Raw genomic sequence first — 16,591 nt, 5'->3', positions numbered from 1 at the left:
ATTCAATGAAATTCCATTAAAATTTCCAACTCAATTCTTCATAGAGTTAGAAAGAGCAATTTTCAAATTCATTGGAATTAAAAAATACTCAGGATAGCAAAAAATTTTTTCAACAATAAAATAACTTCTGAGGCAATCACCATCCCTGACCTCAAGATGTACTACAGAGTAATAGTGATATAAACTGCATAGTATTGGTACAGTAACAGGCAGTTAGATCAGTGGAATAGAATTAAAGACCCAGAAATGAACCTATGCACCTATGGTCATTTGATTTTTGACAAAGGAGCTAAAACCATTTTGTGGATAAAAGACAGCATTTTGAATGTACAATACTAGTTCAACTGGTGGTCAACATGTAGAAGAATCCAAATTGATCTATTCTTATCTTACTGTATAAAGCTCAAGTTCAAGTAGATCAAGGACGTCCACATAAAACCAGAGACACTGAAACTAAAAGAAGAGAAGGTGATGAAAAGCCTAAAACACATGAGAACAGTGGGAAATTTTCTGAAGAGAACACCAATGCCTTATGCTCTAAGATCAACAATAGACAAAGGGTGCCTCATAAAACTGCAAAGCGTTTATAAGACAAAGGACACCATCAATAGGACAAAACAGCAACCAACAAATTAGGAAACAATCTTTACAAATCAGCCATGCAATAGAGGGCTAATATCTAATATATACAAAGAACTCAAGATGTCCAGAGAACCAACCTCCCTACTTTAAAATTGGGTACACAGATAAAGAATTCTCAATTGAGGAAACCTGAATGGCTGAGAAGCATCTAAAGAAATGTTGATGATCTGTTGTCATCAGGAAAATACAAATCAAAAGGACCCTAAGATTCTACTTCATACCAGTTGGAATAGCTAAGATCAAAAACTCAAGTGACAGCAGTTGCTGGTAAGGATAGAGAGAAAGAGGAACACTCCTCCATTGGTGGTTGGATTGCAAGCTGGTACAACCACTCTGGAAATCACTCGGAGGTTACTCAGAAAATTGGACATAGTACTACCTGAGGACCCAGCTATATCACTCCTGGGCATTTACCAGAATATGCTCCAGCATATAACAAGAACACATGCTTCACTATGCACATGGCAGCCTTATTTATAATAGCCACAAGATGGAAACAATCCAGATATTCCTCAACAAAGGAAAGGATACAGAAAATGTGGCACAATGGAGTACTACTCAGCTATTAATAACACTGACTTCTTGAAATTCACATGCAAATGGATGGAGCTAGAAAGTATCATCCTGAGTGAGGTAACCCAATCACAAAATAACACACATGTTATCCACTCACTGATAAATGAATATGAGCCCCACATCTCAGAATACCCAAGATACAATTCACAGAAAACAGGAACCTCAAGAAGGAAGACCAAAGTATGAATACTTCATTTCTTCTTAGAAGGGGGAATAAAATATCATAGTAACAAATATAGACACAAAATGTGGAGCAGAGACTCCAAGAAAAGCCATCCAAAGACTGCCTCACCTGGGCATCCATCCCCATACAGTCACCAAACACAGACACTATTGGCAATACCAAGAAGTGTATGCTGACAGGAGCCTGACAGAGCTGTCTCCTGAGAGGCTCTGCCAGAGCCTGAAAAACACAGAGGCAGGTGCTCACAGCAACCACTGGACTGAGCACAGGGTCCACATAGAGGAGTTAGAGAAAGGACTGAAGGAGCTGAAGGGGTTTGCAACACCATAGGAAGAACAGCAGTATCAACCAAGTGCAGCTCCCAGGGTCTAAACCACCAACCAAGGAGTACACATGGCATAACCATGACTCCAGCCATATTTGTAGCAGAGGATGACCTTGTTGGGCAACAATGTGAGAAGAATCACTTGGTTCAGTGAAGGCTTGATGCCCCAGTATAGGGGAATGTGAGGGTGGGTAGGTGAGAGTGAATGGGTGGGTGGGGGGCACACCCTTATAGAAGCAGAAGGAGGATGGATGTGATAGGGTGTTTCTGGGGTGGAAATTGGGAAAGGGTGTAACATTGAAATATAAGTATATAAAATACCCAGTGGAGAAAAGGTAAAAAAAATAATATAAAATATCTTGGAGTAACTCTAATCCACCAAGTGAAAGATTTGTGCTGTTATTTGAATAATAGTGGCCTAGATAGGATAATATATTAGAATGCTTAGTCCTAAGGGTATGATGCTACTTGAGAAGGATTTGGCATTAGTCCTTGGTTGAATAAGTGTGTCCTGGTTGGAGAAAGTGTGTCACTGTAGATGCAATGATGTTTCAAAAGTCCAATACAGGTCCAACATTCACTTCTATTGGCATCTCTTCCTTATGTCAATAGAAGTGAATGTAGAACTCTCAGCTACTTTCCCAGAGCTATGTCTGCTGGGATGTTCCTGTGTTCTCCACTCTGATGATAATATACTAAATCTTTGAAGAAGTTACCAATCTCAGATTAAATGTTATCTCTTACTTGCATGACAAAAGCTTTAAGATGTTGATGAAAGAGTGAAGAATGTATCAGAAGATGGAAACATCTCTCTTGCTTATAGATTGATAGAATTAATATAGTAAAATTGGCTATCCTACCAAAATCTATCTATAGTGCAATTCCCATAAAAATTCTAACACAACTCTTCATATATATTGAAAGAATAATTTTCACCTTAATATGGAAACACAAGCACACTCACCCATATAGCTATATCTCAAACAAAGAAATGCCAGGATAGTTAAAATAACCCTAAATAATAAAAGAGATGTGAGAGGTACCACCACTGATTACTTCAAAAGGTGCTACAGAAAATGATACTACCATTAAGGAGATGTGTTGTTCATTGGAATCCAATGTGTTGTTCATCAAAATCCACACACCTATGGAACACCTATGACAATTGATTTTTGATGAAGAAGCCAGAAATATACACTGGAAAAAAGAAAGCATCTTCAACAAATAGTGATAGAAAAACAGGATGGCTACACTTAGAAGAAGAATCTAAATTGATCCACATACATTTCCATGGGCTGTACAGAACAGCTTTCCCTGGTGGCTAGTCTGTGGTGAGCCACTCATGAGGGTGATATCTTGAAGATCTGGCCCTCCTAATTTCCTTTAGTGAGGTGGCCTGGAGGTAAAGATGATGCTGTCTCCTGTTTCCCATTTTCCACCTGTGGTAGCCTCTGAGGGCGTGGAAGCCTGAAAGGGAGCCCTGTCCCCTCACTGGCTGTAGCATTTCGGCATCACAGTGGAGCTAGATTTGATGACAAAGGCACAGATGAACCAGCTTTGAGGTTATCAGAACAGGTGAGAGAGTCTTTCCCTTTAGAGACTGTAACACTAGGGAGAGTAGACCCCATGCCTTGACTGGTCATCCCAATGGAGCCTCTGAAGGTGTGTGTGCTTGCAGATAAAATGGACTTGAGGGCATGAGAGCAGGATAGATGATCCTGTCTCACTCTGAAGGCAGCATATGGTGACCTAAGTGGAGCAGTGCTGAAGAGAAGTGCAGAAAGGAAGAAGTAGCTTGCTAACCAGCTCAGATCCCAGACTGAGTTCAACAATCAGGAAATCTCTACCATGTGGGAATGATAGGGAAAGTGCAAATCCTGCTGATCCAAAGCTGCAGGATTTCCACGACACAGGGTAAAAACAGGAAAACCAGGAAGAGTCTTAGTAAGGATGCATTAGTTGGAAGAGTAGGCCCTGTGCCTTGATTGAGCAGCACAATGGATCTTACTCTGAAGTTGTGTGTATGTGCTCATAGATAAAATTGCCCTGGAGTCATGAGAGCACTAGAAATGACTGCCTCATACTGATGGCAGCCTAGGGTGTCCTAGCTGGAGCACTGCTGGAGAGCTTGCTCTTGTGCAGAAAAGAAGAGACAGCTCACTGACCAGTTCAGGTAATAACTGGGCCTATATCCAAGGCTCTGAATACAACCACCACTAAATCTATATCATCTGGGAAGGATTAGGAAAGTGACAATCATGCTGACCCCAAACTTCAGGATTTACTGTTTAAAAACAGCAAAAAGGGGAGCAGTCTTAGTGAGGATGCAATATTTACAATGTCACAGAAGCCATAAACCTGGAGCCAAATCAATGACTCACTGCAATGAATACTTACAGGTGAACATGTGTGAACAAAGGGGTGTAGTGTGGGAAACACTGTGACATACTACAGCTTCCATGACTCTCTATACATGGTGTGTATGTGTGTGTGTGTGTGCGTGTATTTGTGTGTGTGTGTGTGTGTGTGTATTTGTGTGTGTGTGTGCATGTATTTGTGTGTGTGTGTATTTGTGTGTATGTGTATTTGTGTGTGTATATGTGTGTGTGTGTGTGTGTGTGTGTGTGTGTGTGTGTATGTATGTGTGTGTGTGTTATTTTGGAGGTATGTTTCGAGAGTGAAGACCAGATATGAGCTGAAGGGGAGATAAGAGGGACTGGAGGAAATACTGTGAAATTCACAAAGAATAAATGGTTTTATAAAAATGAACTTTTGAAACTGAGAAGTTTCTGCATACCAAAGGAAAACATCATTTGAAGTGGCAGCCTAGAGACTGGGAAAATATTTTTAACAATACGTCAAATAGAAGGCTAAAATTCAAAATATACAAAGAACTCAAGAAACTAGATACCATATAAACAATAACCCAGGTAAAAAAATGAAGTATATTTCTTTTTTTAATATATTTTATTAGGTATTTTCTTCATTTACATTTCCAATTCTATCCCAAAACTCCCCCATAACCTCCCTCCCACTCCCCTACCCACCCACTCCCACTTTTTGGCCCTGGCATTCCCCTGTACTGGGGCATATAAAGTTTGCAAGTCCAATGGGCCTCTCTTTCCATTGATGGCCGACTAGGCCATCTTTTGATACATATGCAGCTAGAGTCAAGAACTCCAGGGTACTGGTTAGTTCATAATGTTGTTCCACCTATAGGGTTGCAGACCCCTTTAGCTCCTTGGGTACTTTCTCTAGCTCCTCCATTGGGGGCCCTGTGATCCATCCAATAGCTGACTGTGAGCATCCACTTCTGTGTCTGCTAGGCCCTGGCATAGTCTCACAAGAGACAGCAATATCTGGGTCCTTTCAGCAAAATCTTGTTCGTGTATGCAATGGTGTCAGCGTTTGGAAACTGATTATGGGATGGATCCCCGGTTATGGCAGTCTCTAGATGGTCCATCCTTTCATCACAGCTCCAAACTTTGTCTCTGTAACTCCTTCCATGGGTATTTTGTTCCCAATTCTAAGAAGGGGCAAAGTGTCCACACTTTGGTCTTCGTTCTTCTTGAGTTTCATGCATTTAGCGAATTGTATCTTATATCTTGTGTATTCTAAGTTTCTGGGCTAATATCCACTTATCACTGAGTACATACTCTGTGAGTTCCTTTGTGACTGGGTTATCTCACTCAGGATGATGCCCTCCAGGTCCATCCATTTGCCTAGGAATTTCACAAATTCATTCTTTTTAATAGTTGAGTAGTATTCCATTGTGTAAATGTACCACATGTTCTGTATCCATTTCTCTGTTGAGGGGCATCTGGGTTCTTTCCAGCTTCTGGCTATTATAAATAAGGCTGCTATGAACATAGTGGAACATGTGTCCTTCTTACCAGTTGGAACATCTTCTGAATATATGCCCAGGAGAGGTATTGCGGGATCCTCTGGTAGTACTATGTCCAATTTTCTGAGGAACTACCAGACTGATTTCCAGAGTGGTTGTACAAGCTTGCAATCCCACCAAAAATGGAGGAGTGTTCCTCTTTCTCCACATCCTCGACAGCATCTGCTGTCACCTGAATTTTTGATCTTAGCCATTCTGAAGAAAATCGTCAGAGTAAGAAGCTCAAATGGCTGAGAAACATTTAAATTAATGTCCAGAATACTTCATCATTAAGGAAATGCAAATCAAATCTGCTGCTGTTTTATATGAAAATTTGTAGACACTATGTAAATAAGTTTAGCATTTCCTCAGGAAAATGGAAATCAATTTATCTGAAGATCCAGCGATATTGTTCTGGGACAAATACTTGGGTGTCACTTTATTTTACCACAGAGAAAAATGTTCAACCATGCTTATTGCTATTTTATTTATAATATGCAGAAATTTGAAACAATTTAGGAATTTCTCTACTGACGAAAATGTGGTACATTTACACAATGGGTTATGAAACATTTGTTAAAAACATGATTTCTAGCAATCAGAGTTGGGTTGTCTCTACGCCTTTTTCCTGCTTGAGGAACCCTTTCCCTCTTATTGGATTGCATTTTCAAACCTTGATGTGAGGGTACAGGCCTAGTCTCTTTGTATCTTGTTATTCTAAATTTAGGTGATTTCACTTGGACACTTGTTCTTTTCTTATGGGAAATTGAGAGGAGCAGTTGACTGGAGAAGAGATGAGGTAGAAACACTGGAAGCAGGGGAAGGAGCAGAAGTGGCAGTTGGGATGTATTGTGTAAGAGAAAAAGATAATAAAAGTTAAAATCACGAATTCAAGAAATGCCACAGGTATACTGGTGGAACTAGAAAAAAAAATGATGTTGAGTGAAGTAATTCAGAACCATATAGACAAATATGGTATGTATTAAATTATTTCTGAATATTAGCCTCTCAGTCAATGATAATCTACAATCCACAGAACCATTGAAATTGGTTATAGAAATTGGTTATAGAGTAAGGGAGTATGTAAGAATGATAGATATCAATAAAAAGTTTAAATAGAATAAATTGTTATGGCAGGGATGTGGCAACCAAAATGGAAGAATTAAGGAGTGTTGAGGGAGAGAAGAAGAGGATAAAGAATGCAATGTAGGAAGACATAGCTCACAACAATGGCTTGTTGCAAGAGTATTACAGAAACCTAATGAAGTAAAACCTTCTTAAATACATATGAAGGCAATCCACAGGGAATTTCAAAATAATGGAGAAGACATAGTGCCATCATCAAATGAAGTCCTCAGTACTAGGATGGGTTATGTTAAATTGAATTGTTTGATAAAGGGATCCCATAGTAATCTGCAAAACAACTCATGAATTGCCATGTGTATGGATTGTTCTCCAAACACTGACAGGAATGCCAACTGCAGAAAACATATCCACCTCCACTGTAGTGATCCTGAGACTTGATAGCCCCAGCACATAAAGTAATAACAAATACTACCCTTCCCAAAATTTTAAATTATATTAAATTTTAGAACATAGCAATACAATAAATATTAATGACAATCCACTATAGTCATAAATTAGTGCCTTCCTTAGCCCTCATCAGAGACATTTTACCTTTCAGCAGATGAGAACAAATACAAAGACCCACAGCCAGATGGTATGCAAAGATTGAGAGACATTGGAACAATCATCTCTAAATGGTGGGATGCCCTAATCAAATCTCTCCCATCTGGGATCAGTGAGCATTGTGCAAGAAGATGCAGAAGTAGTATTTGAGCCAGAGATGATGGAGGACACTAAAACAATTTTTTTTCTAAATTAACATGGTCTATTTACATAGTAATTCCCAGAGTAGTATGAAGCATGCATGGGCATAAGTGGGTCTAAACAGACAGGGTCCTAGAGTTGAAATGAGAAGTGGACACATGCCCCTATATCTAACCCAGAAAAAAAACCCTCTAATTGATGAATACTTTTAAGTTTAAATGTAGCTTCCTCCAAGGGAAACTCACTGGATAAATCAGTTGTAATTAAAGTTGGTCTACATGCCTGGCAGTAGATGGCCAAGATAAAACAAACTCAAGGGATACCATTAGAGGTTCTTCTAAAATAATTTATTGTCAAGTCTTATTCTTTTTTTCTTTAATCTTCTTTCTTTAAATTTTTATTCTGTCTATATGTGAGGCCATGGATGGGAGGACAAGGATGTGAGGACAGGCATGGAGCAAGAAAGTGGGATGAGTAGATTGAGGGGAAATTATAAGCAGTGTATATATAATGCAAAAAAATCTGTCCAATAAATAGTCTAAAAATGTTTTGATGTGTGTGTGTATTTGTGTGTTCATATTTTTCTTTATTTTATTCAACTATGAAAGAAATCTGAATATTACTTTCTTCACAGCCTCCTTTATCTGTTTGTTTCTAAGACTATAGATAATAGGGTTTAAGAATGGTGGAACAATGGTATAAAATACAGAAAGAGTCATATCCTCAATTATTTCTGGGATTGCTGGAGGTTTTAGATATACATACGCCCCAGAACTAAGAAACACAGACACCACAATAATGTGAGGGACACAGGTGGAAAAGGCCTTCCCTCTTTCTCCTTTGACAGGAACCTTCAACACTGTTGATAATATGCGAACATATGATACAGCAATGAATGTAAAGCAGCTACCACTGAGACCAATGGCAGACAGAAGAAGTAATAGTTTGTTGTTAAAGGTGTCAGAGCAAGAAAGCCTCAGCAAAGAGGGGATATCACAGAAGAACTGAGGGACTATATTAGAGTGACAGAAGGACAACTGGAAAGTTTTGGAAGTGTGCACACTTGCAAGGATAAGAGAGGTAAGTAGGGAAGCCAGTGTCATCTGAACACAGAATTGGTGGGTCATAATCACAGGATACATGAGAGGTTTACAGATGGCCACATAGCGGTCTTGGGCCATCGTGGTAAGGAATTGAATCTCTACACATGAACAAAAGAAGACCAAAAAGATTTGTGCTGCACACCCAGCCACAGAAATATTTCTGTGGTCAGTGAGAGAGTTGATACAAGCATTGGGCACAGTAACAGATACAAACCCCATGTCTAAAATAGACAGATTCCTGAGGAAGAAGTACATGGGTGTGTTCAGGGTCTGGTCAACTGTAGTAACAATGATGATGATAAGATTCCCAAACAGGCTGCCCAGGTACACCAACAGAAACAGCACACTGAGTAGGATCCTGAGCTCCCAAGACTCAGCAAAAACCTCCAGGAGGAACTCAGTCACCATGGTAGAATTCATCATAGTCTCAAAGTATAGGTTTATCTGGAAGAGAAAAGCAGCAACTGAGAATAAGTTAATTGATAAATCGCTAGCATTTCTCTTGAAACTTTATTTTTGTTTTCTAAAACTGGCCTTTATGTGTGAAAAATCAAGTATTTTTTCTTTGACTTGCATTTGTTTTTATAATTCTTTGTTGTTAATACACATATATTTGGCTATCTGTCTAATGGTATGGCATGATGTTAAGCACTCAATTAATTTCCATAATGATAGCTGTCTCATGACTACTATTATCTTAATAAGTATTAAGTTGTTTAATATAAAGTTATATAATATGTTAAGCTCCTCTTCTAAATAAACTACTAGCATCAATTAGGAATGCCCAGAGATATTTAACATGTGGAATATATTTGTAAAACTGTTCATGTATTTATTAAAATATATGTATTTAGATATTAAATGCAGTTATGTTGTATGATTATTTCAAATATATACATATATGTCTATCAATATGGAATGGGATGGAGAAAAGGAATGAAGATAAGAAACATGGACATAAAAATAGTTTTGGAAAGAGAAATAAAGTTGATCAAGATAGAAGAGAAAGCTGAGGAAATTATCTCACTCATTTTTTAGCATGTGTGAGTTTTTGAGAATAGGCCATTTGCCTGGAAACCTAGGCAGAGTTAACTTAACATGCTTAAGATAGCATTTTCTCTTTTTGGGGAATCCTTCAGTTTTCTAGAAATTTAGTCATATTATAGATGATGATTTCAATTTCTTAAAAATGATTATTTGGATATATGAATAGTAAAACCTAAAATATTGCTCTGCTAGGTAAATCCTGGAAGAAAGACAGCTTTGTACATATAGCTAAACATGAAACAATGCATGATAACTTTTATGTTCTTATCAGTTTGAGTCAAGTGTAGCCGATGTCAAAATACCCTATGAAATTCCACACCATGTTTTCCTAGTAGAGATCAACATACTGTCAATTTCCCAGAATAGTGAGTGGTATATAAACACTTAAGTTCTAAAATTTATTATTAAATATAGGGTTGGTGATGTGAAGAGTTCAGAGTATGAAATTAAATATAAATTCCCATTAACTTATTTAAATAAGGTAACACTTTTTATCAAATCCACATGGCAACCACCAATGATTCTACACGTTATAAAATATTAATGGTATAAAATTTTATATGTTATAAATGTTATAAAATGTGATAAAATTAATTTATAAACAAAGCAGCTTAAGAGTCCAACATAGCAGCTACGAAAGAGACATAGGAAGGCAACAATGCAATGGCAAGTGATGAAATAGTGAGAGTTTTTTTTTTCCTTGAAAGAGTTACATGTATTGAGTAAATTAATTTGGAAAGTTCAAAATTCTAACATAATGAAATTCACAAAGGTTAAAGAAACAATTAAATAATGACATTACCTCATGAAGATTAACTAATTTAATTCTTATTTGAATAATCTATTTTATCTTTAAAAAGGGTAATAATACATTTTCTCAAATGCAGCAAAAGGAAAAATACTTGTCCCAGTAGGTATATTAGTATGACATCTATTGAGTAGATCGGCATATCTGTACTATATTATATTTGACATATTTTCATCAAGATCACAGTCTAAAATGCCCATAAATTAGTTTAGAGTTATGATAAAGGAAACAGCATAATTAAAATGTAAATCTAAATTAAATATGACATCACCTAACCCATTTCTGGTTGTAGTCTAAACGATACTGAATACGCATTTTATGAGTAGACAACCTGCCTTACAAGTATTGAGAAATCTAGTGTCTGCGATGTGTTCTGAGTCACCATTAGCAGCAGTGTAGAGTGACAATTTGTAATGAATAACTGGGGATCAGATCAGGAAGCAGCATTCATTTTAATTATAGCTGCAGTATGCTACAGAAAAGGAAGTGTGAAGGACACCTCCAAAGAGCATCTTTTCTCAAAGGTCTAAGGTGGCCATGTCAGAATGATTATGCAACACCAGTTTTTGGAAAAAGTATAAGGTGGTATTGTGTTTAAACTCCACAGGATAATGAAAAGCTAGACCTAGCTACTTTTAGGTGTCAAGGCATAAATATTGTAAAATTTAAATATCTGTGGAAAGATTTTTAAAACTGTATTTATATACTTCTACTATAAAAATTATGTTGGAAGTTATATGAAACTAGAGTAAGCAGAAAGAATGCACAATGTAGTTTTGTATTAGGTCTTCGAGAAGTTTGTACCATACCTTAAAGGAATTGTTCAACTGCAGTTGTGGTGATCAGCCACCAAGAGCCTAAGAAAGTTTATGATTGTGCTTAGGAGATCCTTCAAAACTGCTTTAGGACAGTTTGGAACTTAGGGTAAAAAGCCATTACTAGAGCCAAAGATTATTACCAAATAAAAAGGTATCAAAAGGAACTAATCAAATTATAGATATCTGTACTATCAACTTCTGAGCATCTGATTTTAAAAGCAAAATGACAAAATTTTTAATAACTCACAATGAAAATATTTAAAATATTTTAATATTCAACCTCAATCTTACTGAAATTCAATTAAAAGTCATAAGTATTAATACTACATACCAGTGTAATCTAAGAGAAATATAAGAAAAAATTTCCTGAAAAGTATCAAGATAAATGCACACAAAGTATTCCCTAGATACGAAGATTATATGCCCCAGCACAGGGGAATGCCGGGGCCAGGAAGCAGGAGTGGGTGGGTTGGGGAGCAGGGTGGGGGGAGATTATAGGGGGCTTTGGGGATAGCATTTGAAATGTGAATGAAAATAACCCATCAGGTGTTTAGCCTGGTAAGCCCCAGCTGTGAAGACCCCTGCATTGCATCTTTCATCCATCTGCAGCAGCATGGGTGGTCCTGGAAAATATTACACTGAATGAAACAAGGCTGGTGCATCATATGTAGAGGTGAAATAAGTCTTAATGATTTAAAAGACAAATCAATTACATCAGATTCATTTTTCTACACCCAAATTAAGTAGAAATCGATGATAAAATAGAAAATCATAAATGACCATGAATTCCATTTTAAAAATAGATTAAAGAAGATATAAAAACAACTTAGAAAATACATCATGTCAAAGAAGTACAGTATGACAGTTATTTTAGTCAGCACATTAATCAGTAAATGATATTTAACAATAACAAATAATGTTGTGCTTTTATATTTGTGCGTGTATTTTATATATGTTATAAAGAATATAGGGCATCAATTTGAGACTAGGTGTTGGAGCGAAGGAACATAGAAATGCCTAGAGGGATACAAGGGAAATAGGAGAATGATGTAATATTTTAAGTAAAATTTATTGAAAGAATAATTAAAGATAATGGCACAGAAATAAAAAGAACTAAGAATATTAAATGTATAACAACAAGTTCAATAATCAGATATGAATTAATTTCCAGAATTATAAATTTTAAGATATACAAGAATTTCAGATCTTATATTTAGTGCATAAAATATGTCAAACTTCTTCGTTAAATATAATTTATCTTTGCATTGGAGAAATTATAACATAAGAAATCAATAATCTTGACATATTAATAGATGTAAAGATAAAAATCACACGTTAATTTTAGCCAAAGAGGAAAAACTTTTTTTAATGTTCAATACCACTCATTTATAAAGCTTTTAATCTTCTATTAAAGAAATTGTTTATTCTGAGAAATCAAAATCGTCTCCTACGGATTGACCCAAGGTAAAATTGACACTCTTGTTTTTACCACCTCAACTGAATATATTATTGGGAAAGTTTTCCAAAGCATGCATATAAATAATAAAATAAAATTAAGGAACCAGACGTTTTCCACTGGGCTTCTGTGTAGGTTGTTGTTGTTTCTTTAATTTTTGTTTTCAGACTACATTATAATTACCTTTTAACCCAAATCTTTCGTTAAATATCGTCCTATTCTTCTTCATATTCATAGCCACTATTTTCAATTAGCTATTGCATACATTAATTATTTGTATACACATGTATATTCTTAGTAAGCTTGTGTAGTCTGTATATTTCTTGTATACAGGATTTCAGGAATAGCCATTTAGCATTAGACAGTCCATGTAAGACATTTACTAGATATCTTTAAAAACCAATTAGCATTAATAAAATTCAAATACTATAGTGTTTAATTAGCAAATTTAAATATCGATGTTTAAAAATCAAGCCAGCACTATGTTAATTTCAGTAGAAATATCTATGTAAATTTATTATATTCTGATTGTCTGAATGTTTCTTTAAAGGATGGATATTGATATTTGCATACTTTTAAGACTGATACAATACAGATGCATTTAACATTTTTATTCAAACTATTAAAAACTTGAACAAATATACAAACATATATGTCAATGAATGTGTATAGTAGCAACATCATGTATGGTAGCAAATGTTGGAGAAAACACTGAATGCAAAAGACAAATATCTACTTTAATGAGACATATCAAGTTCTTTATAAGCCTAGAGAAAAGAATAAATTTTCTCGGAGTAACATACTAACATTTTTTATAATCAAAATTAGACACATCCATCTATAAAGATAATTTTAAACTTCTTATGAAACCTGATGATAGGTTTAAGTCAGTCTTAAAAGTGATAATCTAATGTTTTTAAGTCAGTCTTAAACGTGGTAATTTCATGTTTATAAAAAGGTTGAAATTTATAACTGTTTTTTTATCAATTTCCTTTAAATTTTATTACTTTTACTTTAAAATGTTAAAAAAAAATTCTTGGTTTTCTGCTTAAAGTCATGTATAGTTGAAATGGAACTTTGAAAGGTGAGTTTAATAAGAATGTACATTATCTTTATCAGTATTCATAAGAGTGGTTTCATATACTTGATAGAGTAAGCATCATTTATCTCTTTAAAAAGAATCTATATGATTTCCATATATTAAATATATATTTATACTAAAATAAAGTATCAAAATACACAAAGGAAAGTCTTCTTGATTCAGCCCACCACCATAAAAAACTTTACAGCCATTGGGAGAGAAACCAGAGACCTAGCTAAGTTGTTAGGTATATTTTCTGGTCATGTAGAGAAACTGGGTTCAGATTTCAACACGCAGATTGTGGCTCCCACCATTCATAACTCCAATGCTAGAGGATACAGCATTCTTTTATGGGCACTAAGGTCACTACATAAAAATGATATGCACACATCCATGCCAGCAAAACATCTATACTACATATGTGTTAGGAACATGTATGTGTGTGTGTGTGTGTGTGTGTGTGTGTGTGTGTGTGTGTGTGTGTATGTGTGTAAAATCTATAAATGAAAAAGCAGATCATGAAATTGTAAGACAGCAAGGAGAGCATATGGGATGTTTTGGGGTTAGGAAAGGGAATTCAGAAAGAACATACTTTTATTATAATTTTAAAAAATTAAAAAAAAATATTTCAAAATGTCATGAAAGCAGATTTACATAATTTTTACAAAAAGCAATATATATCTACTTATGTGTGCAATACATGTATATAATACATATATATAAATAATATTATATAATATGATATAAATTTAAAAAATAGATACACTGGAATTTGCTTACATAATCTGTATACCTTTTGTTACTATGAAATGAAGAAATGAAATTTATTACTGTGAAATGTTAGTCAAGTGGCACAGAAACACTATGATCAGCTGTAATATTGTATGTCCCTGTAATGTACCATACTCCATGATATTGCTGTTACACTTAAGATAAAACCTCAATAAAATAGTAAGATTTTTCTGTGATTGCTTTTCTCTTAAAGTAATATATTTTGTCTCCATACATTCTCTTAAGGAAATTACTAGTTGTATGTCAGGTTAAAAATATGACATGCATTTTTTTCCTAAATACTCCATACTTTTAGATAGAATTCCTTTTTCTTCTTTAACCTTTCAAATTGAAGCAAGGAGTTGCTAGAGAATTCTCCAGTACAAAAAGGGGAAGGTCAAGGGAAAAACCATGGTCTCCGTATACTTACCCAGGCATTGTTCTTCCACTCAAAAATGAGAATGAAGCTAGTGTTGCTCACTTTAAAATATTCAAAATCTTACACATAGTTCAGTCAAACATTCCTGTCTAGAACTGATTTTAGAAGTACTCATTTTAGCAAAGTACCATTCTTGCATTTTAAGAAATCACCAGTCTTGTTCTCTTTTATCTAAACTGTTGGCATACTCCTGAGTACAAAGACTCTTAGAACACAGCCCTTAATTGGGCCAAAATGCCCAGATGGAATTTAGATAGGTAATGGTTTCCATAGAACTGGTAAGAATGGACCCAATTAAAATTTACCATTAGACACAGTCTGAAGGTCCAGACATTGTATCACCTAAGTCACCTGAAAGTACAGAGATGATAATAGAGATAATGAAACACTGCAAAATTATATGAAATAGGCATAGATTATGGAATCTACTCATAAACCAAAAATATATTCATAATCTTGTACTGATAGAGATCTTAATATTTTGATGTGAAATTCACATTATATTTTTTTACATAAATAATTTTATAGACTCAAATAGGTGAAACTTTGTAGATTGATACAGGTTTGAGGTTTTCATTGGTATGAATCTTTAAATATTGATATAAAATATAAAACAAATTTTGTAATAACAAAATATATATTAGTTCAATTATTATATAAGTATTATGCCTATGCAATTTATTTTAAAATACAAAAGTTAGTCCCAGTCCTTCTAGTAGGAGAATTTAATAGTCTTTTATTACATTTGATGTTAGGTCTGCATTACCTGTTGGTTCATTCATACAAACAATATCAAGTGAAATGTGGTCATGTTTGCCATTTGTAAATATTTATGTAACTTCTTAGCTAAAATGTATTTTAACTACATCATTAGCAGTATATCCTGTTGTATACTGTGGTGACTCAGATATGTTGAGCCCATGGGAAGTCACAATATTCAAAGGTATGGGCCTTGTTGAAATAGCTGTGGCATTGTTGGAGAAAGTATGTCACTGTGGGCATGGGTTTTGAGGTCCTATGCTGAAGCTCTGCCCAGTGTAGATGAAACCCTTTTCTTATCTGATGGTGGATGACAGACTACTTGCTGCCTTTGGATCAAAATATAGAATTCTTTGTTCCTCCAGCACAATGTCTGCCTGCATGCTGCCATGATGATAATATATTGAACCTCAGACACTGCAAACTATCCCCCAAATGAAATGCTTTCTTTTATAATAGTTGCCTTAGAGGTCCGGAGACATGGCTTCATGGTTAAAAGCACTGACTACTCTCCCAGAGGTCCTGAGTTCAACTCCCAGCAACCATATGTTGGCTTGCAACCATCTGCAATGGGATATCATGACGTCTTCTACTGTCTAAAGCTACAGTGTACTCATACACATAAAAAAAAATCCATAAAATGAAAAGCCGAACATCAGACTTAGTGTCCAGTCCCCAATAGAGAAGTTAGAGTAATGATTGAAGGAGATGAAGGGGTTTTGCAACTCCATAGGAAGAACAACAATATCAACCAACCAGAGCCCCCAAGGGTCCCAGGAACTAAACTATCAACCAAAGAGTAAACATGAGGGGGACCCATGGCTCCAGTTGGATATGTAGCAGAGGATGGCCTTTTTGGGCATCACTAG

General features: G+C 35.5%; 1 protein-coding gene across 1 annotated transcript; it reads right to left on the bottom strand.

Annotated features, from left to right (window-relative positions):
- Positions 1–8,039: 8,039 nt before the first annotated feature.
- On the bottom strand, positions 8,040–15,083 carry Olfr292 (olfactory receptor 292). The gene is made up of 2 exons (NM_146620.2): positions 14,955–15,083; positions 8,040–8,987 (listed from the first exon to the last, which is right to left on the bottom strand). Exon 2 carries the CDS (start codon positions 8,964–8,966, stop codon positions 8,040–8,042), a length of 927 nt encoding a protein of 308 aa, NP_666831.2. The 5' UTR covers positions 8,967–8,987; positions 14,955–15,083.
- Positions 15,084–16,591: the final 1,508 nt, after the last annotated feature.

The sequence above is a fragment of the Mus musculus genome, chromosome 7 (assembly GCF_000001635.26).
Source record: "Mus musculus strain C57BL/6J chromosome 7, GRCm38.p6 C57BL/6J".
NCBI lineage: Eukaryota > Metazoa > Chordata > Mammalia > Rodentia > Muridae > Mus > Mus musculus.
This window is presented reverse-complemented; position numbering and strand designations above follow the sequence as displayed.